Consider the following 22,649-nt stretch of genomic DNA (forward strand, 5'->3'; position numbering starts at 1 on the left):
TTGTTGTAGGCTGTGTCTGTCAACTAAAACATGTGGCCCCGTCTACCCTTTTTTAAGAGGTACCACGAAATCTTTCACACATCCTGAGAATTGCTCTGGAACAGTGGAGTTAACACCCTTCAGCCTTATTCTAAAATACTTGATGGCAATAATCTGTAGCCCATTTTTCTTTCAGGAACAGCTAAGCCTTCCTGGAAGCAGCCACTGTACTTCCTATGTGAGGCATACACACTGAGCTGCTTAGGTCCTAGTCTACTTATTCCAAGTTCCAATGGCTAAACACTGGAACATAGCTGAGTACCATTTTTCTTTGTATAGTATGTATAAATAGATTTCTGGGCAGCTGTAGTAGCTGTTCTCAACTCCTCTAACACACATTTCTAAACTTAAATTGAGAAACTGTTTGCATCTTTAGCCCAAGTAGAAATTTCAAATCAATCCCCAATGAGCATATATAGGATGGACACAGGACAAATTCAGCAACTGACTACTCATCTGAAAACATTTCAGGCTTCTTACTCACATCATAGCTGTACAGTGAAAAAGTGTGTAGTTCACATAAAACAAACAGACCAGAACCAATGATCTTAATAATAAATAGGTGTTTCAATCCTGATGATTTATAACAGCACTTGGCATCCATCCATCCATCCATCATCTATCTATCTATCTATCTATCTATCTATCTATCTATCTATCTATCTATCTATCTAAATGTAAACTGGGTATGTTCCTTCATCTCCAATGTTCAACAAAACCGCTTGACCGACTGAGGTGAAATTTTGACACATCACATGCGAATGTCCGAAGGCTATAGGAAAGTTTGCTAAGACAGATGTCAAACCTGTGCCAGGTAAAAACCCCAAAACCCCGTGTTTCAAAACACACCACTCAGACGAAAATGCATGCTGGGAAAAGAACCAGGTTGCAAACCAGTGCCCTCTAGCGACGGCTACACTGGTACTACATCTATAAAATCTTCCCTGTTTACATACTAGGCCGAAGCCTTTACAGACTAGGCCGAATGGAGGTACTGACTCGCCTGGGTGGGGGGTTGGGGGGGAGGAGGAAACGGGATAGGTCAGGACACAGTGGGGCCAGTCACAGGGATGACTGGGGGGGGGAGAGGGGGTGTGATACGACGTCATGGGACGGGACAGGTTGGGGGGAATCAGGGAAAATCCGGGGGAGGAGGGGGCAGGATACACAGGGTGGCGGCAGTCACAGGGATTAGCCACGGCAACGTGTGGCAGGGCCAGCTAGTTGTATATACTTCTCGCAGGACAACTGCTTGAGATTACTAAGTCTGCTATGGATGGTGATTAGTTTTGGTAAAGTGGGCCTGATTCACAGTCCTTTGTACAGAGAAGCTGACTGTAAGACTACTTTCCCTGTTGCTACCAGTGCTAGTCACCTGTTGCAGGCGAGAAAGGGTACCCAAATTGATAGGACGACCTACATGAGAACCTACATTATTTAATTTCCTTGGGATGCTCAAGACCTCCAGGTACCTCTACAAACTACAGTTTGCTCTCTTCCTCCTATGAGATGCTTTTGACTAATAAAGTCTTTTCTAGTTCTGTCCCATTAAAACTTGAGAGCAGGTGCAGAGGCATGACAGAAAGTACATCAAACACCAGCCAACACAATAGAAGTCACAGAGCTAACGATTACTTTGGTTTAAATCAAGCTTTTTAGGTACCTATACACCACTGCAGCTGTGCTTCAATCTAATGTTTCAAGAGTAGAAAAATATTATGCATTAGCTCCCCGTGACCATATTGCCAACTGCAGCACCTCAAGCCAATCTGGAGAGCATTCAAACTGTGGGGAGAGGAGCTGAGAAGGACCAGCCCACACTGCTTTTTGTTTAGGAACATGACACTTGTGGGTACCATAGCACCTCCAGACATCTTCCTTTGTCTCTCCCATTTATTTATTTTTTTAAAAAGAACTGTTTTTGGTTGGGGGACTTGACTAAAAAACCAATAAAACTGTATTTGTGTTTTGAGTTGTATGAAGCCATTTTGCCTTGAAGGGGTGGGGAACAAGTAGTCTTTCCCTGCTACATAAAATATAACAATGACAGATCTGCCTTCAAAGATCCCAATCTCTTTCCTGTTTATGGCTAGCAAAATCCATCAAGGGGACAGCATAACATTTAAAACATCTAATGCAGGCATACTCCAAAATCTTCCCAACAGATGCAGAGCTTGAAGTCATAGTTTACTGTCACATCTAAACCAGGCAAACTATCGTTTGCTTGCAAACCAAGATGACAAATCAGTCTGAACTAGGGTTGTGGGCAAACTATAGTTTTATTGCCTTGGTTGTAACATCAAGCTATGGCTTTTTATTTAATAGTGACTGGACTGGGGGTGGGGGGGAATCATGTCAAGACAATCATTGTTCACATAGCCCCCGTGATTTGGCATTACATCTGAAGTGATCTACTAGAATGAGGCAGATCACATACACTGACAGTTCTGCTACCCAGAAGTGAGTTATCTAATTTACGCCATCTATACGTGGGTGGCGCTGTGGTCTAACCCACAGAGCCTAGGGCTTGCCAATCAGAAGGTCGGCGTTTCAAATCCCCGCGACAGGGTGAGCTCCTGTTGTTCGGTCCCAACTCCTGCCCACCTAGCAGTTCGAAAGCACATCAAGTGCAAGTAGATAAATAGGTACCGCTCCGGCAGGAAGGTAAATGGTGTTTCTGTGCGCTGCTCTGGTTTGCCAGAAGCAGCTTAGTCATGCTGGCCACATGACCCGGAAAAACAGTCTGCAGACCAACACCGGCTCCCTCGGCCTATAGAGCAAGATGACCGCCGCAAGCCCAGAGTCGTCCGCGACTGGACCTAATGGTCAGGGGTACCTTTACCTTTTATACTAAACTCAGAAAAACTTGGGCAAACTCAGTTCAGGTTCTGTTCCTTTGAAAGTGTTCCTCAGTTGCTTATAAACACAACGTCTTACCCTAAGTGTCATCCCACTGTATTTCATTTCTCCCATTCATAAACACACATAATTTCCTTGTTTTATTTTGTTTAAAATCTGTCATGTTAAATACTTTAATTACAAGTTCTGTGCGGCGAACAAGAGTAATAAACCCTGCAGGCACTAGCAACCCTCTCACTCAACAATATATGTGCACGCTATTGTACTAAGGATATGTCCCCATGAACCAGCAAGCCTTAGGCTAGGATACATGCCACACAAGACAACCTAGTCCCAACCTACATTACCATACCATTGCAGTCACGATAAAACCATTCAATGAGGATTAGATGGAACGTAGGACAGCCACCGAAGGTTGCCATCTCCCCCTAATCCCCAGCAGCCAGTCAACTTGAACTGGAACTGACAGCGAGATGGGACACCCATTCTGCCCTACCAGAGGCTTAGAACGAAAGAACCAACTTCCAAGTGGGAGAGGGGGAGAGCTGCTACTGCCACTTTCTTGCTTGTGAAGGGATGAGGCAGAGGAAGGTCCCTGAAAACAATCCTTAGAACTGCCCCTCACTACTAGGAGAGGATCTAGATATTGGCTGGGGAGGCAGTAACCCCTGGGAGTGCCTCATCCCATTAAGGTCAAAAAACCCACAAGGTGGCTGGAGTGCAGATTTACTCTCTGTTACTGGAGGCATGTAAGATCAGGCACAGCAATTGAATCACCCTAGAGGGCCTCAGGCTAGTTTCGCTGTTCCAAAGATCTAGAGCCTTCAAGTGGAGCAGAGACCAGCCTTTCCCCTCCGACAGCTGCCGCGATGATACTGAATTAAAGCTGAATTTCTGTGCAAGAGCTGCTCGGGAGGGAAGCTCTAGCTAAACAGCAGGCAGCTTCTGTTCCCATAAGATCAAGAGAAAGAGATGAGGCTATGTCTGGAGCAAGAAGAGGGGAAATGGTAGGTTACATCTGAATAGGTAATGACACCTGCTTGTCTGGCCTGGGAAGAAAATGAACCATCTTTGGAAGAGGCAGGAAAGGTGGGTGGCACCCGGGGGGGGGGATTCCTTTCAAAGCACCTCCTGCCACTAGGGGGAGGAGATGACTGGAATGAAGCCCTGCTGATTCCTGAATGTCCTCTGTTCCATCTGCTGCTGCTGCTGCTGCTGCTGTGTCCTTGCTCTACTGGATGGGGCAGGTGGGGGCTGCTGCTCTTTACAGGTCAAGCAGCAGCACACGAGGATCTTCCACCACAGCCTTGATCTTGCGCAGGAAAGTCACTGCCTCTCTGCCATCAATCAACCGGTGGTCATACGTCAGGGCCACAAACATCATTGGGCGCACCTCAACCTAAGGAAGATAAAGGAGACTGATAAGCTGAACATTTTCTTTTGTAGTCAACTTAGCGCTGTACCTCAAAGCCTAAGCAAGTTACATTTTTAGCTTTGTAACATTTGCCCTGCATAACCAAGAAAGTGAAACCTGTTTGGGATACCCCCAAGCTGGAGTTTTCTTATGTCTTAATAACATAGCTGCCAAGTTCTCCCTTTTTTAAAGGGAAATTCCCTTATGCTGAATAGGCTTCCTCGCGAGAAAAGTGAAAGCTTGGCAGCTATGCTTAATAATTTGACACAAACTCTGCAAACCTTTCCCCCGCACATTCACCCTCTTAATTTGAACCCAGAATACTCCCCTATCTTCTCAGAATAGTTTTACAGCAGTCAAAACTTCCAGTTGGTCCTTTTCTGCTGCACTTGTCAGGGCTCCTAGTTAAGCCTGATCCAATTCCTTCTCCTCCATCATCAGACTGGACAGTTGGTTAGAGTGTGGCGTTGATAATGCCAAGGCTGCAGGTTCAATCCCTGTATGGGGCAGCAGCATATTCCTGCAATGCAGGGAGGGTGGACTAGATCAGCGTTTCTCAACCGCTGTTCCGCGGCACACTAGTGTGCCGCGAGATGCTGGCTGGTGTGCCGCGACGTGCAGCGACGAGAAGGGCGATTTGCATTGTCACGTGCCTGGCGGCCGCCAATACACAAGACTGACCCGCCGGAAAGCAATATTTCTCCTCCTCTTTCCCAAAGCTCAGTGCAAACGAGCCTGGCGGCCGCCAATACACAACGCTGACCCGCCGGAAAGCAATATTTGGCAAGTGTTTCTTACAGTCATAATTATAATATAGGGCGGCACAGAGTTAATTTTTTTAACTTTTTTAATGGTGGTGTGCCTCGTGATTTTTTTCACGGAACAAGTGTGCCGTGGCCCAAAAAAGGTTGAGAAACACTGGACTAGATGACCCCCAGGGTCCCTTCCAACTCCACAATTCTATGGAGGATGCTTTGCTTCAGCATGGGTAGGCTTTATACCTGAAGCAGCATCTCCACCCCATCATTCAGCCTAGACAATGGGTCTTCTGGCATTTCCCTCACTGCGAGAAGTTAAGTTACACAGAAACAAGCAGAGGGCCTTCTCAGTAGTGGCACCTGCACTGCGGAACACCCTCCCATCAATGTCAAGGGACAGAAGCAACTATGTGACGCCTGAAGGCAGCCCTGTATAGGGAAGTTTTTAAATATTTGATGTTTTATTGTGTTTTTATATTTTTCTGGAAGTCCCCAGAATGGGCATAATAATAATAATAATAATAATAATAATAATAATAATAATAATAATGACTTGTCTACCTAGCCTGGTCATTTACATGTCATCTTAACTGTGCAGGAGCCAGTCACAGAAAAGTGGCTTGCCAGTGGCTAAGGTAACATTTAAAAGTCCAATTAAGCCCCTTAACCTTCCATACAGTACATACTTTGCCTCCAACAGCAACAGGCCTGTCAAAGATGCCATGCATGCCCAAGATAGCAGACTGAGGGGGGTTGATGATGGGTGTCCCAAACAGGGATCCAAATACACCGCCGTTACTGATGGTGAATGTACCGCCATCCATATCCTCAATGGCAAGCTCATTCTTGCGGGCCTGAAACGAGGGGGGAAGGAAATACAAACTTTAAAAATTGCTTAAGATGGTAATGGAGAAGATGGGGTGCTGCTCCCCAGCTCTCAGGATCACTAGCATTTGAACACCTCAGAAAGCTCCCCACACTAAGCAAAGGCAAAAAGTTATTTGAGAATCCCCAACGACTAGTGAAAACATTGAGGTTACAGCGGGAGTCCTTTGAAGTTCATATACATATCTTCAAGGTTGAGGGTGCTATCAAATTCAGAATGATCAAAGCACAAGACAGAGAGAGCAATAGATAGGTTTTTGCTGGGGTAGCTTAAGACTGTAACAGAATGTGCCCTTTTCAACACATGGCAGTTCTAAGGATAAGAATAAATTAATTTGCATCGTTCCTATTTTGCCACAGCACTATCCAACATATTATTTATCGGTGTACAAAAAAGGAATACAGGTACACTTGGTTCCAATGCATTGGGACTATCCTCACTCTGCCACCATATAAAGTGCACAGCAGGATGAGTTCCCATCTCTCTCCACAATAATAAATCATGCTTCTTTGAGAACACCCTTCCCATTACTGTTGACAAACTTGAATCTAGCCTGTTTCATGTTATTTGCAAATTTACCATAAACAATATGTTTTTTCTTGAACTGCAACCAGATATGGAGATGGCTACTAGCTTAGATCGCTTGTTAAAAAGTTAGATTTGTCCTCCAGAAAATTTGTCGATCAACAGCTGTTAGTCAGAACGGCCCAGTGTTTTCAGGTGATGTATCACAGAGCACCAAATGATAGAGATATATCTGGGCCGTTCCCCTTCTGATTCCCCTTAAGAAAGGTGTGTCTGATTTTCACCCTTGAGAACCCTTTACACTCGAAACATTACCTTTTCCCCCAACTCATTGATTGCTCGCTCAATATCAGCAAAGTTCATTGTGTCTACATTTCTGATTACAGGGACCACAAGACCCTGAAAGAAACAAAGATCTCTGAGTCAAACACAACATACATAACATGACAGCAAGAGCCAAATATAGAGCAAGCCATCATTGGACAGAGGTGTGTATCCAGAGGTACCATCTTCTCTGATTGAGGCAGCCCGACATCACAAGGAGCTAGGGAGCAGAGCCAAACACCCTCTGAACATTGAGGGGGTGGAACAGCCTTGGCCCTTAGGCAGGGGCGTAGGAAGATAGGGGCAGTGGGGGCGGGGCGCCGTGATCCCAGGGGCGCCATCGCGGCTGCCCGCCTGCCCCAAAACGCCTGCCCCACCCCCAGAACGTGCGCCACGTCACTGGGGGGGGAGCGCGCCTGCTCTCCACCACTGCCCTTAGGAGCTGACGCCTATGGGTGTATCTAAAACAGGATTGAGGGACTTACTTCTTCTACCCCCTCCCCAGTCACATTTGATGCCCTCTGTATCTCACTAGGCCTATGGCTGATCCCCCATGCCACCCTGGAGGTTTGGACAAGAACAAGCACCCTCCCCTGCTGTAGGATTAGACAAGGCCAAGAAGCTTGTCTCTGAATTTTCATTTCTTACAGCTGAACACCAAACCAAATGATGTCCCATGCATCAGCCAGATGCATGTCCCCACAATACATACCCTAGGAGTCGCCACTGCAACACTGATATCCACATATTCCCTGTACACTATCTCTTTGGTAGTATCGTCTATCACTAGATGGAGAAAGAAAAGGAGGCTATTACATACAGCAGCATCAACAGTCAAGGCTCTAATCAGGAGCAAAAATCAAGCTTTATTGATTTCGTCTATCTCTTCCTTCCATTCACTAAAAATTAGTAATGGAGAGTAAGCTGATCTGCCAAGTGTAAAGGAAACACGAGGTTTCCACCAGTCACCACCTTGCAAGGAGCAAGTGACCTGACCTTTTCTTTTCCTTCAAGTCCTCTTTGTTTGGAGGAATAGGCAGGCTTGTCTCATTTACACAGAAGCATGGATAAGGTAAGAAACAGCAGGAGTTGGGTATGCAATTTCTTTCCATAGACAAACTTCTGCCCAAGTGAATATCCTTTTGCTAAGAAAGGGTTTGTCACAACACAGTTGCTTTTCCATCATGAGGTCTGATAATACTACCTTCCACAGAGGCTTGCTCACGACACTCAGGCATCTCAGAAACACTGCCCCATTGTTCTCACCTCCATTTACAACAGGCTGCTCTTGCAAGGCAAAGGCTGCAGCTTTCACGAAGGCAGACATAAAGCCAAGTTTCATATTGTGCTTCTTCAGGAAGGTGTCCCTGTGCCGGGCTCTCATTTCCTGGATGTTACTGAAAAAGCCACCACAAGAACATTTACTACTAGGAAAAGGAAAGTTCTTGCTTCCTGTATCTACTTAAGCACCAGATCTGCAACACATTCCTGACCATAGTTACTTTGTGGCTCAATCCTTATTTCAAAAGTGGCTTGCAATTTATTATTATTATTATTATTATTATTATTATTATTATTATTATTATTATTATTAAAAAGAAATGTTATCAGAGTTTCACCAAAGAGTTTCACTGCAGTATAGACTGGCTGATCTCTGAGAAAACTCTCAGGACTGGAAAAATTACTAATATTTTCTCTCCCTCCCCAAAGTTTACAACAGCCTCTCCCAATTACTTTACAACCATTACTAATATTACCCTCAGAGTGTCACCAAAACAAGCTACTGCATACTATCCTAAAATGCATATGGCTGTTCAAAGTATCCCCATGTGACGATGAGCTTTCAGGCAGCTGAACGCTTTAAAATTCCTATAGCTATTTAAATTATGGGGACCACCACAACACACCTGGTCAAAGAGGAATAAAATGTTAGATTTGCCTGTTGGTTATAGTTTCTTCACTGCTGCACTAGAGCTATGGGGGTCATACAATGAAACTAACATGTTGGGAGATTTAGAAGGAGGAACTTCTTCACAGTGCACGTAGCAAAACTATGGACTTCACACTTGCAAGATGTCAGTGAGGACCACTAACCCTGATAGCTTTAAAAGAGGATGAGACATGGAAGATAAAACTACTGGTGGCTGCTAACCATGACAGCTATCTACTACTTCCAGTAACAGCAAGCAGTATGCCTCTTAATACCAGTTCCTAGTGATCATGGGGTCACGAAGAGTCGGACACGACTAAACGACTAAACAACAACAGTGATCATAAAGGGGCAGAATGCCCATATCTTGTTTGAAGGCTTCCAATAGGCCATGTTTGGCCAACGAGAGTACAGAATACCTCTTCCCAAGACCTTGGAGAGCTCCACAAAGCCAGAGTAGACGGGTTATATAGGTCTCTTGGGTTCGATATTGACACAGTGAAAGCAAACTTCAAAATAAGCATAATGGGAAATGAGGGGGGGACCTTGTGCCTTCAACAGGCTCCATCCATCCTCACAGAATTTGACCGTCATTTTGTTTATGACGATCTAAAAAGTAAACCATGTCTCCAATTCCTTTGGCCACACTTAAAAAGACAAGCACATGAGTTTGGGGCTATGTACTTTGGAGGATCTCTGATGCAATGACTCTAAAATGCCATTAATCAGAGTACAGAAAGTAGTGATTACTATCATTCGCTTACTGGAACAGAAGCCAGCCACCCAAATTGAACAGAATAGCTTTGTCTTGACAATTCTAGGCAGCCATTGAAGTAATAACCTTCATCTTCCCCCTCCCAGACAATACGGCTTTAGAGAGGCAGTTTTTAGCAAGTACAAGTGCCCCTTTGGGTTTCGACTGTTTGTTTTCCTTTGCCTAATCTAGTTTAGTGCTAGGATTACCATCCAAAGACATTACTGCCTCCCAAGACACAAGGGTTTGAGGGGAGGAAGCCATCATGAGAAGCCTTTACAGCAGACACTGACACCCAGTGGGGAGGCAAAAGGCCTTGGCCTAAGCCCTTGCAAGTCGACTGCATGGCATGCAGACGGGAGTGGGGGGTGGGGGGCAATCAATCCAAAGAAGATTACTGGCTGCAACAAGAGCCCAAGGCCAGAGTAAAGCGACACCTCCATTAGCCTCTAAAAGGAGGTAAGTTGCAGCATTTCCTCTCCAATCAAGATTATTTTGTCAACCTTATTATTCCAAGCACCAAATATTTACGTGTTTTGTCTTAAGAAGCAGGATAGGATTTCATAGAGCAATTTGATTTGGGAACCATTTTCCTTAATGCACTGAAACATAAGCTTCCCCCTCCCCAAATCCATTAGTGTTCAGCCCCCAAACGAATTTCATGGAACACAGTTGGTTCTCCAACTGCCAAGGAGAGATGCTAAGGCTGGGCGAGAGCTCCAGGACCTGCCTTTCGGCCGGTTGCACAGCTGAGTCCCTGCTTAGAAATAGCCTCAACTCTATACAACCAAGGAGCTGGCTAAAACCGCTTCATCCCAGGACAAAACACTCAAAACAATGCACACCAGTAAGCCAAAGTTCCTGTTCTTAGTGCAACATGGAAAGATCTTGGCTTACCTGCACATACTGAAGATATGGTCCTTACCTCATATCAATTTCATTGAAGGTGGTTAGCATGGCACATGTATTCTGAGCCTCTTTTAGGCGCTGAGCAATGCGTAGACGCATCCTGTTCATTTTCACCTGAAGTGGAACAAAAAGAGGCACAGACAAACCTCAGATCCCAAGCGCCTCCGTTTTGGAATGTTTCGGCTCCCAAACACCAAAAACTCAGAAGTAAATGCTCTGATTTCCGAACGTTTTTCGGAACCTGAACATCCGATGCGGCTTCCGCTTGAGTGCAGGAAGCTCCTGCAACCAATCAGAAGCTACGCCTTGGTTGTTGAACATTTTGGAAGCCAAACGAGCTTCCGGAACAGATTATGTTTGACAACCGAGGTTTGACTGTAATGGGGGAAAGGTAGTTTTGCAAACTGATGTTGACAAGGATTCACACTGTTGACTATCACTACCAGGAATAACACAAGTAGGAAAGGCAGTGCTCATGAGCTAAAAATTTTGCTGTATTCAGCCACTGCTCACAGAATCGTACAACACAACTTGACCACTGCATCTCAGGAGGCTCTGGAGGTTTTTCAGGCAAAAGAATGGTCTCCACTCGGCCTCAATAACCCTCATCCACTGCCCCATAAGTGCAAGAAGTTTCAAATTACCCTTTGCTCCACTCTGGCTCCTTTGCTGACCCCAGGTTCCACCACAGGAGCAGCTGCAACTGGCTTTACTGCAGAAACTGAAAGAAAATGGGGGGGGGGGGAATGTGTCAAGGGACTGAGAGAAGAAGGTTTATGTTCTGGCAAGCAACGGATGAACATGAAGGCTATCTGAAGTAGAGATGAAATACTCATTTGGGAGATGATACCTATTGCATGCTGGATAGCAAGACGGACATTCTTTAACACTCTTCTGTGGACAGTTCTGCAATCTCCAGTTCGGAAAGCTCCCTGCTTATGCAGGTGGAAGGAGGTTGGTTAAGGGGGATTAGAGATGGTCTTGGTCTCACCTGGTTTAGCATCCATAGGGAGTGATGACACAGGGGGCACTGGAGGCATCGTAGTGGGAATTTGTGCTGCAGGGGCAGGTGCTGCTGCAGGAGGAGGAGGCGCTGCCGGTTCTGGTGTAGGGGCTGCTGCTGGTTTGGCCTTGGCAGGTGCAGCTAAACAGAAAAAATGAGAAAGGCAGTTGCACAGGCAGATAGAATCCAAGAGGTGCATTTTTTCCACAGACCATCCAAGCAGGCTCTTTCAGTATCTTTGAGTCAGGAGCCTATATTAATATAACAAGACGGTGCTCATTTGTCTCATTGGCTGCTAGCACCCAGAAAATAAACTTGTGAAATGGTATAGCTATGCACAGAGGCAGCAGGCTCAGGAAACAGCAAGTTCCATAGATTAAGTTCTTTTAAAAGCTGAGTTTGGAAACTAACTGAAAGTGCTGATGGTGACCTTTAAAGCCTTAAAATGGTTTGCCACCAGGTTGTATCTAGGATTGTGTATACCCACACTAATTTGCTTGAGGCTTTGAGATTAGCATCTGAGGCCATGTTCTCAGGACTAACATTTACTAAGGTCTGACTGGCAAGAGTCTAGAGCAAGGGTACCCAATGTGGTGCTTCAATGGGCACAAATGTAGTAACTGCAAATGAATCACCTGTTCCCACATTCCATCCCTCCTCAAAGAACCTGCTTCTTTCTATCTATCTTTCAATAAATCACAAACCCTTATATTTTTACACATTGCCCATAAAATTTTGCAAGACAAGTTGAATTTGGACAATTCAGTCCAGTTACAGCATTCAGATATCAATTTTTTATTTTTGCAGCAAAGCCCATCATTGTCACAGCTGTGACAGTGTAAGAAACAGATATGGCTGGTCCCAGCTTACCTCCAGTTTTCCTGAGTTTAAACAAAGGTGTACCTCCTTCCACTTTCCCCCCATCAGGAACTAGAAGTGCTTCAATTATGCCAGCTACAGGAGCTGGAACCTGCACAGACGTCTGCAGATAAAACACAAATGAGCTCTCCCCTAATCATAAAAAGGGAATATGTTAAGCAAATGGGAATATCCCTTGAAGAAGAATGAATCATACATGAATGGGATTGGCCTTTCTGCAGAAATCATGCAAAGAAACATAGCGTCATGGAGATATCACATCTTGGGGGTATACACATTTCACTGGAAATGCATTTCATCACAAGATGGAACAGTACAGTTATTTATTTGTCTCAATTGTACTGCTTGTTAAGTTCAGACCCCCCCCCCCCAAAGGAAGTCAGTGGTACGGCATTCACTAATAAACCTCTCCCTCTCCTTTTGTATCAAAAAAACCTTTCAATAAATATAAATTAAAAATAAATAAATAAACCTCTCCCTCTCCAATACAGTGGAACCTCGGTTTACGACTACCTCGGTTTACAAAAACCTCTGTTTATAAACGCCGCAGACCTGGAAATGTTTACATCTGGATTCCATGGCGTCGGCTGCGCAGATGCGACCTGTGCAGCTTGCGCATGCACAGAAGTGATGCGTGCTCTATTGGCGCTTTGCGCATGCGCAGAAGTATGCCTTCGGCGAGCGCACACCTCCGCGAACGGATTGCGTTTGCAAACCGAGGTACCACTGTATAAAAACTGATTCACTCTCAATCTGAGAATGGTGGAGGACATGCAAGCTCCCAGCAGGCATAGTTGAAAACAAGCAGGTTTTTCTAGTCAAAAGCTAGAAGAGGTTTCGTGATCTTCTGTTGACTTTAACTTACCCACCTCCTCTCTGGAGAGCATCAAGAAACTACCCCATAAGAGCAACATTGCTGAATCAGACCAAAAGGCCTATCTAGTCTGGCATCCTGTTTCCTATAATTGGCATTTTCTCTGTTTTCCGCACACCACGCATAACTGAATACATCATCTGCCGTTTCTAATTATACAAGAAAAATAGGGCATTTACCTTGTCTGTTTCAATCTCACATACCACTTCATCTTCTCCTACTGTGTCACCCACAGCTAAAAATGAAAAGAACCACCCTAAGTAAGGGAACTCTTAAAGCTCATTTTCTTAAAGCTCACATCAATGCCTCACAGAGAGTCTCAATTCTTACATGTATGCCGGAGGACTTGCAAGATCATAATAAGGGTCTGGACATTACATACCTCATAGAGGACTTACATTGACCTTTCAATCTTTAATTAGTTTGGTCAATTTTCACCCATCGAATAAGTGTGTCCAGAGCTCCTTTCACCAATTACGACTTTAGTGTAGGGACCAAGAAAACCATAGAAGACAAAAAAGCTGCCCGTTACCTTTCTCCCACCTGACATCTCCCTCTGTGACTGATTCTGCAAATGCTGGTGTGTTCACTGTAACAACTTCTTCCCCTGTAGAAGAAATGCATATCTGCATGTAGTAAAAGCCTTCACATTCAGTCATTTTAGATTCTGGAATGTCTATGGACAAACGGCATTATTAGAAACCTCTTATATCTAGAAATACCTCCGAGAACACTGACCTATTCAAATGCAAGCCAAGGTTTGTTGTCCCACAGATGATCGAACAAACCATGGTTTTCTTCTCTGAAGTTTGATTTGTTTCCCAGCTGCTCTTGCCTTGTGTCTTTGATGAGCATTCGGGGTGGGGTGGTCAAGCAAACCATGGTTAAGGAAGGGAGCTGGGTTCACACAGCACACTAAACTTAATTGAAATAAACCAAGGTTTGTAAGCCAATGACAAACAATGGCTTTAGGCTGTTATTTGTTGGCAGTAAACCACAGAAGCTGCTGGGCTGGACTCACACCTAAGGCTAAGTTATAGTTTAATAAGTTGTGGTTTAGCGTTATGTGGAAACCAGAGCAGTGCCATCTCTCTTTTCTCCTTAAAATCTGCCTCTTCAGGTAGAATGTTCTCCCTCTTCCATAAAAGTAGAACATTGGGGTCATTCTGCAATAGATTCAGGACACATTTATATGCTTACTCTTGTCTCTCCATTATTTCCCAAACTGTTGAAACATAAATCATAAGCTTCTCAGGACAGAGAACAGGCTTTTTTAAAGTTTATATTATTTTGCAGAGCATCCTTTACACAGGTGACATGTTAATTGTGCTTAAACTGAAACTCTTTTTTTGGGGGGGGGGGAGCGACCAGAAAGGGACATAATATACCAGAGTCCAACCTACACTACATCACAACCACCTGTGATATGACAAACGAAGAAAAAACACAATTCCAGTCTATTACTTTGTATTCCTGCATTTTGTACTCCTTAGTTTAGACTAAGAACTGGTTGGGGAACAAGGTTGGAAGGGAATGTGCAGGCAGAGCAGCCCCCCCCAGCTGCAGCCCCCCCCCCCCAGGTACTTACTGCACACTGTGGTGGTTCTGAAATAACGGAGAGTGAACACACGGGAGCCATTTACCCTGGAGAGCAAGAAACAAAAGATCAACTAAAGGCCAGCAAGAAGCATAGAAGCAGTACAGATTTTGCATCTGTTGGCCTTACTTGACTGGGTTGTCAATCAGCAGCCCTGACAATTAACATGCTCATCGGGGCCGATGACATTCTGCACAGCACCCAAGGGAGTCTATTTTGAGGCATTCAACAATCAAGGAAGATCATATTTCTGGGATGCTACCTAGCTTTTCTCCCCTCCCCCCCCAAGAACAAATTATGCAAATTATGCAAATATATAAATCGATTCAAATCAGGTAATTCATATAGTTCAAGAATTCTTCTACTCTTGGTGCAGAATGTGGATTGTTCTGGTCTGGGATATTTTGGACACAGAGAATGCAGCTACCCCTCTCTGACAATAGTGTAACTAGGAACTGGGGTTGCAGCAGCTACTCTCCATCCATGCAAATAGTCACAACATATTGACTATCTACATTTATATACAGTTGAATACTTACAAATGCTTCCTGCTGTTGGCGTAAGCTAACCCCTGGCATCGAGAGACACCTGTAAAGCAGAAAGCACTTCAATTAGAAATCTGTTTGCATTACATCGCTTATAACAGAAACGTGTACTAAGACACATTTGTTTAATAAATGTTATAAAGGTAAAAATAGCAGCTGTCAATTATCATTGGCATGTATAAGTCTCCACACCATTATCCTAGTACTCAACAACCTAGTCCTTTATCTGTTTTTATAAAGGATTAATAGCAGCCCCAGTATCCAAAAGCTAAGTGTTGGCTAGCGAGGTGGTCACGATTAATATCTATCAAGAAATGGAAAAGACACTTAACACAATATCTCTGCATTCATTTACTTTATTTTGTAGTATTTCCTCCATCACCACAACATCCAGAATCATTCAATTCATCTGCATCTGGGGAGAAATGTTTAGAAAATTTTGCATACCCTGTGCCCCTTCCCTTTTTTGATAAAGAACAAAAATGTTTACAACACGATTTCTAAAAGGGGCCATTTTGGGGGGAAGTGCTCAATTAATTCCAATTAATTTCAGTGTTCCTGAAATAATTTATACAGTGTCAGGTTATGCCAGGATGGGCTATCTCATGAGTCTTTTTTCCAGAATAATCCTCATGAGCAAGACTCCAAATACCTATTGGATCCATCTTAGGAATTCTCCCTGTAAAGAAATATGGGGTAACTTATTCTGATGTGAGTTTCAACATGTTTGGGCGCTTGGGATCATCTTATTATCTGAGCCAAAATCACCTCTAAGATCTCTTGCAAGGCAACCTACAGTTCTCTAAAATATGTTCGAAATTATGCATTTTGAGCATAATTTATACAGAATTCCTTCTGCACAAACCCACTAAAGTGAATGGGAAATGCATCTTTACTTTTTCAAACTTATCAAATTGGTGTAGATTAAAAATACTGTGGTCATCCACCTACACATCCTGAGTATCTGGGCAGGAAACGGGAATCATTAATCTATCCTTTAATGTGAGAGCTGCCAAGGAAGGTTTAAAAATGGAGTTCATTGGTGGTTATGCTGACTCTGCATCATGGTCATTTTCAAATACTGTATTCTAATTTGTACACAAATCTGTTGGTTGAGTGAGCTGGTCATTTATGCTACACAGCTTGTTTTAACATATTGTAGGGAAACATGGAATTCATTTCTCACTTTCTTTAATCTTTAACTACTTTTAAAACCACTTGTGGCTTTAAAGAAAAAAGTATGAATGTACTATAGTTTTTAACCAGGCTTTCATTAGGTTCCCCTTGTCACAGTGATTATGAAGCATACAAGATATTAACACCAAATAATAATAATAATAATAATAATAATAATACAACTCACCAGAGAGCGAATGTTTCCGCTGTGGACAGGTCCCCTGCTGAAGAGAAAGATTTTACAATCACCAATACAAAAAAATAAGAGTCACGAGTAACTCAAGGCAGAGTCACCTTTCCACACTATTCTACATTCCAAAGTAGAGAATAAATATACTGTATGCAGATTCAGTAGGCTATAATGACACCTCTTCTCATCAGCAAGGTGTGACTACCCTAGTTTGTCAGAGAAAGTAGCCCCAAGTTAGTAACAGAACTGTAGAGCTGAAAGTGGCCACAGGGTTCATCCCGTCCAACCCCCTGCAATGCAGGAATCTCAACAAATGCCTTACACTTTCAATTATTTTTCATCCACAGGAAAAAGGCACCCATAAAGTTTAATACAGGAGATCAATTTTTTTTGCTTGTTTGCTCTTCTCCTTTATGTTCACAAAATGCATGGCCTTCAATGCAATCCTACACACCTACTTAGTTCAAGTTCAATGGGACTTATTCCCATGTAAATGTGTACAGTGGTACCTCGGGTTACGAACGCAATCTGTTCCGGGTCGCAGTTCGTAACCCGAAAACGCCATTTTGCGCGCGGGCGGGGCAAAAATACTTCCAGGTTTGCGCAGTTCGTAACCCGAGTTGTTCGCAACCCAAGGTACGACTGTACAGGGTTGCAACTTTAATGAGCAAGAGGGAAAGGTATTTGAAACCTTGTATGTCTCTCCCTTATATAATATGATGGCTAAATATTGAGGTAAGACAGCTACATATTGCAAAATGGGGTAATAGGATCAAACTTGTGATTACAGGCAATTAATATGCATAGTCTTCCCATTTGAATTACTATGAAGCCTAATGGTTTAATTAAGATGAGCATTGCATCTGGCTTTTTATTTCATCTTTTGATTTCATCAGGTAAGCCTGTACAAACAATGGGATGTAATGGGGGGGGGGGGGGAAGGATGATAGCCAATGCTAGTCAAACAAGTAGATCCACTGAAATCTTGTCAATTGATTTAAATGGGTCTATTCTGTGCATGACATAGCTGGATATCACCCACTGAGTGTGATAAGGTGGAAAGCTTGAGTTCAAATCCTTGTTTATCCACGAACAGCATCAATCCCATGTCAGTAAAATGGAAATAATCATAACTTACTTCAAAAGATTGCTGAGAGGACATATACTGACTAGTTAAAGCTCCTTGTGCACAGTAGCATGATTAACTGTAATGAGGTAGAAATTCCTATTCTAGTGAGCTACATAATTTGTAAAGGTTAAAAGATTATTGGTAACTCATTTTCAACTAATGATTTTAGCTTCTGGCTATTACACTCGGTTCATTTTTTTCAGTATTATCCTGATTGCAGAGCACAGATTCCTAGGTTCAGAAAAGTCACAGCCCAGTTATTTTACAACATGAAATATGGAACATTTTGTTGTATAAAACAAGCAGTGCACAGCACAAGGAGAATGAATAGTAGTGGCTACTACGGTACTCTATCCTTCTCAGTATACCAACCAGAACTCCTTGATGGAACTGAAGCTTCATGTTATATGGCTTCCCAGTCTTGTTATAAATTTTATAAAATGTAGTAAAAATGAGATTGGAAGAATTCATGAAGTAATACACTTGGCTGTAACAAAAACTTGTGATATATATTACTGTGGTACCTCGGGTTAAGAACTTAATTCGTTCCGGAGGTCCGTTCTTAACCTGAAACTGTTCTTAACCTGAGGTACCACTTTAGCTAATGGGGCCTCCCGCTGACGCCGCACCGACACCACGCGAATTCTGTTCTCATCCTGAAGCAAAGTTCTTAACCCGAGGTACTATTTCTGGGTTAGTGGAGTCCGCAACCTGAAGCGCCTGTAACCTGAAGCGTCTGTAACCCGAGTTACCACTGTATATTCTACCAAAGAACTCTACTCACACCAGGAGTAACAAACATCATTTAATATCACATCATATCATCCCAACAAATCATAGAAGAAACAAAATGAACATGACTGCACTGCTATTCACACATTAAAACACTTCTTAAATGTTTGTTTGAGGGGGTGGATATGGTGACGCAAATCTAATTGGCGAGGTTCTGATCAATCTTAGACCCTGTTGTTATCCATGTAATTTTTACTCCAAACACCTAACTTCAAAGATTACATACCGGTAGCGTTCTGAATCAAAGGCTATGATTACTCTATGCAACATGACAGACACATCCACCCACCCTTAGGATACACAAATTCCGTAGCAATGCTTGTGTGTATATATGTCAGTTCTTTTTATTTCTCACTTGAAATATCGTTTTAAGAGAAAAAGAAGTTTTCTGGCCCTAGATGAAGCAAAGTCTAGAAAGTAGTAAGTTGCATACATGATTAGCAAGGAGACAGATTAGAATGTGAATGAGGAAAATACAACATAGGCCATTGTTCTGTTTGTTGTTCAGATGCCATATGTGTTTCTTTCTATAGATATTGCAAAAGTAAAGATGCCTGGTTCAGGGGCAGTAAAGTAATGTCATGTTCTAGCTGGCTGATCTTACAGGGGTCCTTAAAATGGGGGCAACAGGTGCATTTTAATGAAACACTGAGCTTGTCCCCTAAACCTATTCACTCCATGCTAAATGTTGAGTTTTTGGTTCAGTTCTTTTTAAAAAATCTACTCCTATCCTCACCTCAATCCCCACTTAATCTGCACACTGTCCATTCCTGAAAGAAATCCTCATTCCCAGGAACTAAACTAAATCTTTTGATGAGCTCCTGGGTCTCAGGGAATATGATTGTTCAAGGCCAAAGTAGCTAACGTAGGGAATGAAGTGATGTTGGTGGGCAAGGCCTTCAAGGGCAGGGTAACTGTGTTGTACACACAGCTATTCTGCTATCACAGAGAATAGTTAAGAGAATTACTCTGGGAAAAGGGACCCATTCCCTGGGAGGGAGAACATAGATATGATGGGCACATTGGAAACGTGGTGGGATAGAACTAGTGTGGGACACTTCTCTCTGTATAGTGACAGTGAAAGTGGAGATGCCCTAAAAACCTTAGCAGGAAAAAGCTGAACTCTGCTGAAATAGTTCAATGACACTGGTTGTCGGCATATTTTACAATTCTTTGTGAGTACTGTTGCACTTATGGCTGATTACAGACTTCCCATAGGAATCAGGATGGCCAATGTGAAAACAGGATGATGGACTAGATGGGACTCTGTTCTGATCCAACAGGACTGTTGTGTTATGCTATAATAACCTGATTATTGTGAATTAAGACTTTGTGTCTTTTCCTTCTCAGCTACTTCCTCCCCAATTTACTGCACAGCAAGTTCTCCATTTATTCTGCTACCTTGAAAGCTCTGTATACTCTCTCTTTCTGAGAATGTTTTGTCCACAAATTTTTAAGACCTTCCATGTTCAGCTAATCCTTTCAGCTGTTCCTTCTAGGTGTAGGCAGCTTTCTGATACATTTTGCTGCTCCTCTCGCCAAAAGATTCAATAGCAAGGTAGTCACTAATTCAGCACCCTCACAGTTCTTCTCTAGAATGAAGTATTCATCTTGCAAAAACAATTCCCATACATTTCTTCTCAACTGGACATATACTGAATCCAAACTTCCCATCATTCAAATCAATAATTTTGAATTCATCTTATATTCCTGCCTTTCGTTTTTACAACAATGCCAAATTTGTCCATTGCTTCAGTTCTTCTTTCCTTTAACCCCACCACTCACACCTGACCTTTCAAGTGCCTTTGTTCTTCCTTATTTGACATACTGTAACTACAACAGCCTTCCTTGACCCATATCTCCATCTTTTACTCAAGTTCTCCCACTGGCCTTTTAGTTAACTGTGTTTCAAAGTCAAATGCTTTCAGTCAGACTGACTGTACAATCCTAACTCACAGATATACTGGATAGAGTAGGTTACGATGTGGCATATTCCCCAACACTCCCTCCCTGCTGTCCAAATGAGCTGACATGAAGGACTTACTCTGGCATATCTACTTACGTTAGCCGAAAGTGTTAGTTAAGTCGGCAGAAGTTACACCACTGTTGAGGCCAAAAAAGGGCATGTCAAGGTCAGGAAGAGGGGCAAACATTGCATCCTAATTCCCTTCAGTCACTGATCCTGTATAGGGTTCAGTGTACCTACACCACCAAAATTGCAGGTGTGACTAAAATCCACCCCATACGAGTCAATGGAAGGGCAGAAAATGATCGAGCCAAGAGCAATTATGATGCAGGTTAATTTACACTGGAAATATGCCAGTGTGCCTGCTTGGTTAGGATTGCTCCTACTTGCCATGCCCCCAAAGGGTAATTTACTTTTTGTTACTGTTTCTCACGAAAAAATTGCTCAAATCTATCCACCCCGAATATAGTAATACACAAGAAAAGGGGAAACAGTGATAGCTGAATGTTAATTACAGTTAATTAGGATGTCGCCAGATAATTGCTGCAAAACAGATATATTGTGCCATGCCAACTGGTGATGAGCCAGTGGCACTTTATCTTGGCGGCCCGTTACCATACAAGTAAAACCTGGGGGACAAGGCAATTATTTGCAACACCCAAAGCCACTGACGATCATTAACGAGGATCCCGTCATGCATAAACGTTCCGACTAGACAAGACAAATGCGCTGTGCGGCATTGAAGCAAGTGACCCCTGCTTCCGGGCAGGGCGGGGGGGGGCATCGTTTGCAGTCATCCCCGGTGCGAGGTCAACTGGAGTCACACCTGCTAAACAAACCTTCGCCGTTACCACGTAGGCGACTGCAGGGGGACGACACCCGCCGATGCAGAGACACAAGAGACACGCGTTATATTAGGGGTCGACAAGCTGTCACGCTGCGCTTCAACCTTCAGAGCCACCTTCACGCCCGGCAGGATCCCCTGCCGGCCTTGGGCTCTGAGGTGCCCGACGGCCGCCGTTCAGTTCCATGCCTGACCTCGCCTCGCCCTGCAAACGGCCAGGGCCGGGAGGCAGCGGGAGGCGCCCCGAGATAAGAGCCGCTCCCCGCTCGCCTCCAGCAGCCCCTTCGGGGCCTTCCGTTAGCCACGGGCAAGAGGCAGCGGGGCGGGGCGAGGCAGAGCAGGGCAAGGCAGCATTTCCCCCGGACACGACCGCGGCCTCCCCCGCTTCGCCGTCCCGCGTCCCCCCGTTGCCCTTGGTGCCCGTCAGCACGTTCACGGCAGCCCCAGCCCACGACCTGCCCCTCCGTCTTTCCCTGCGGGAGGCGGTACCTGCCGAGCGGCGCAGAACGAGCGCCCAAGCGCCCGGTTGAGACAGCGAGCCCGGGCCAGAGAAAGAAGCAGCATCGCGGAGGCGGAGGCGGCGGCAGGAAGAGCCACAGGGCGCACACCGGAAGCAGGCCCGGCGAAGGCCGGATGCAGTTTGGAATCGACCAACCGCGGCTCGAGGAAGGGGCAGGGCGCGACGGGCTGTACCAATCGCGGCTCCCCGGAGCACAAAGGGAGGACGAGGCGAGGAGAAGTCGCGGAGTGGAACGGCTCTGAGGGCGAGGATAGCGGCAGCCGGCATAGACCCTACAAGAGTGAAGAGGAGCACGCGGCGTCCAGCGTCCGAGTCGATTTCAAAGGCCGTTCTTAGCCTCTGCCGGTCGTAGCGCAAATGAAGCAAATGGGCAGCAAAACACACACCCAAAAAATATATTTCTAACTGTAGAATATATGTATATAGCTCCAGGAGAATCCCTATTCATTAAGCAAGTTGTCACTCTATCAGCGCATTTTTCTATCTCTGTGGGCTCCAGACCTTCATACTGTATTCCAGTCGTGTGCGACCCCCCCAAAACATTTGCAGAGGCGAGCCCTCGAACAACGAGGGATGTCCTCTGGGAAGTGGGGCTGCAGGGGGCAGAACTGGACAGGGATTCTTTCCTTCTGAGAACTTCGCTAAGTTAATCATACTGGACTCCGAGGCCAATTTGGGCCGCTTCCTCCATAAACCCCCGCCGCACGCACCCCCGTCTGTTTCGAAGTCCGCGTGG

General features: G+C 44.3%; 1 protein-coding gene across 2 annotated transcripts; it reads right to left on the reverse strand.

The window, feature by feature from the left end:
* Nucleotides 1-3,025: 3,025 nt before the first annotated feature.
* DLST (dihydrolipoamide S-succinyltransferase) lies at nt 3,026-22,021 on the reverse strand. 2 transcript variants are annotated; one of them, XM_035108478.2, is made up of 15 exons: nt 21,883-22,021; nt 16,660-16,693; nt 15,291-15,339; nt 14,743-14,798; nt 13,687-13,761; nt 13,334-13,389; nt 12,272-12,383; nt 11,390-11,542; nt 11,043-11,119; nt 10,415-10,512; nt 8,072-8,202; nt 7,518-7,591; nt 6,797-6,880; nt 5,757-5,924; nt 3,026-4,297 (listed from the first exon to the last, which is right to left on the reverse strand). In XM_035108478.2, the coding sequence occupies exons 1-15, from the start codon at nt 21,955-21,957 to the stop codon at nt 4,163-4,165; spliced, it is 1,377 nt and encodes a 458-aa protein (XP_034964369.1). In that variant the 5' UTR covers nt 21,958-22,021; the 3' UTR covers nt 3,026-4,162. The 2 variants fall into 2 exon arrangements, with proteins under 2 accessions (XP_034964369.1, XP_034964361.1); XM_035108470.2 differs by having other exon boundaries at nt 16,660-16,696; nt 21,883-22,015.
* Nucleotides 22,022-22,649: the final 628 nt, after the last annotated feature.

This window comes from Zootoca vivipara, chromosome 1 (genome assembly GCF_963506605.1).
Source record: "Zootoca vivipara chromosome 1, rZooViv1.1, whole genome shotgun sequence".
NCBI lineage: Eukaryota > Metazoa > Chordata > Lepidosauria > Squamata > Lacertidae > Zootoca > Zootoca vivipara.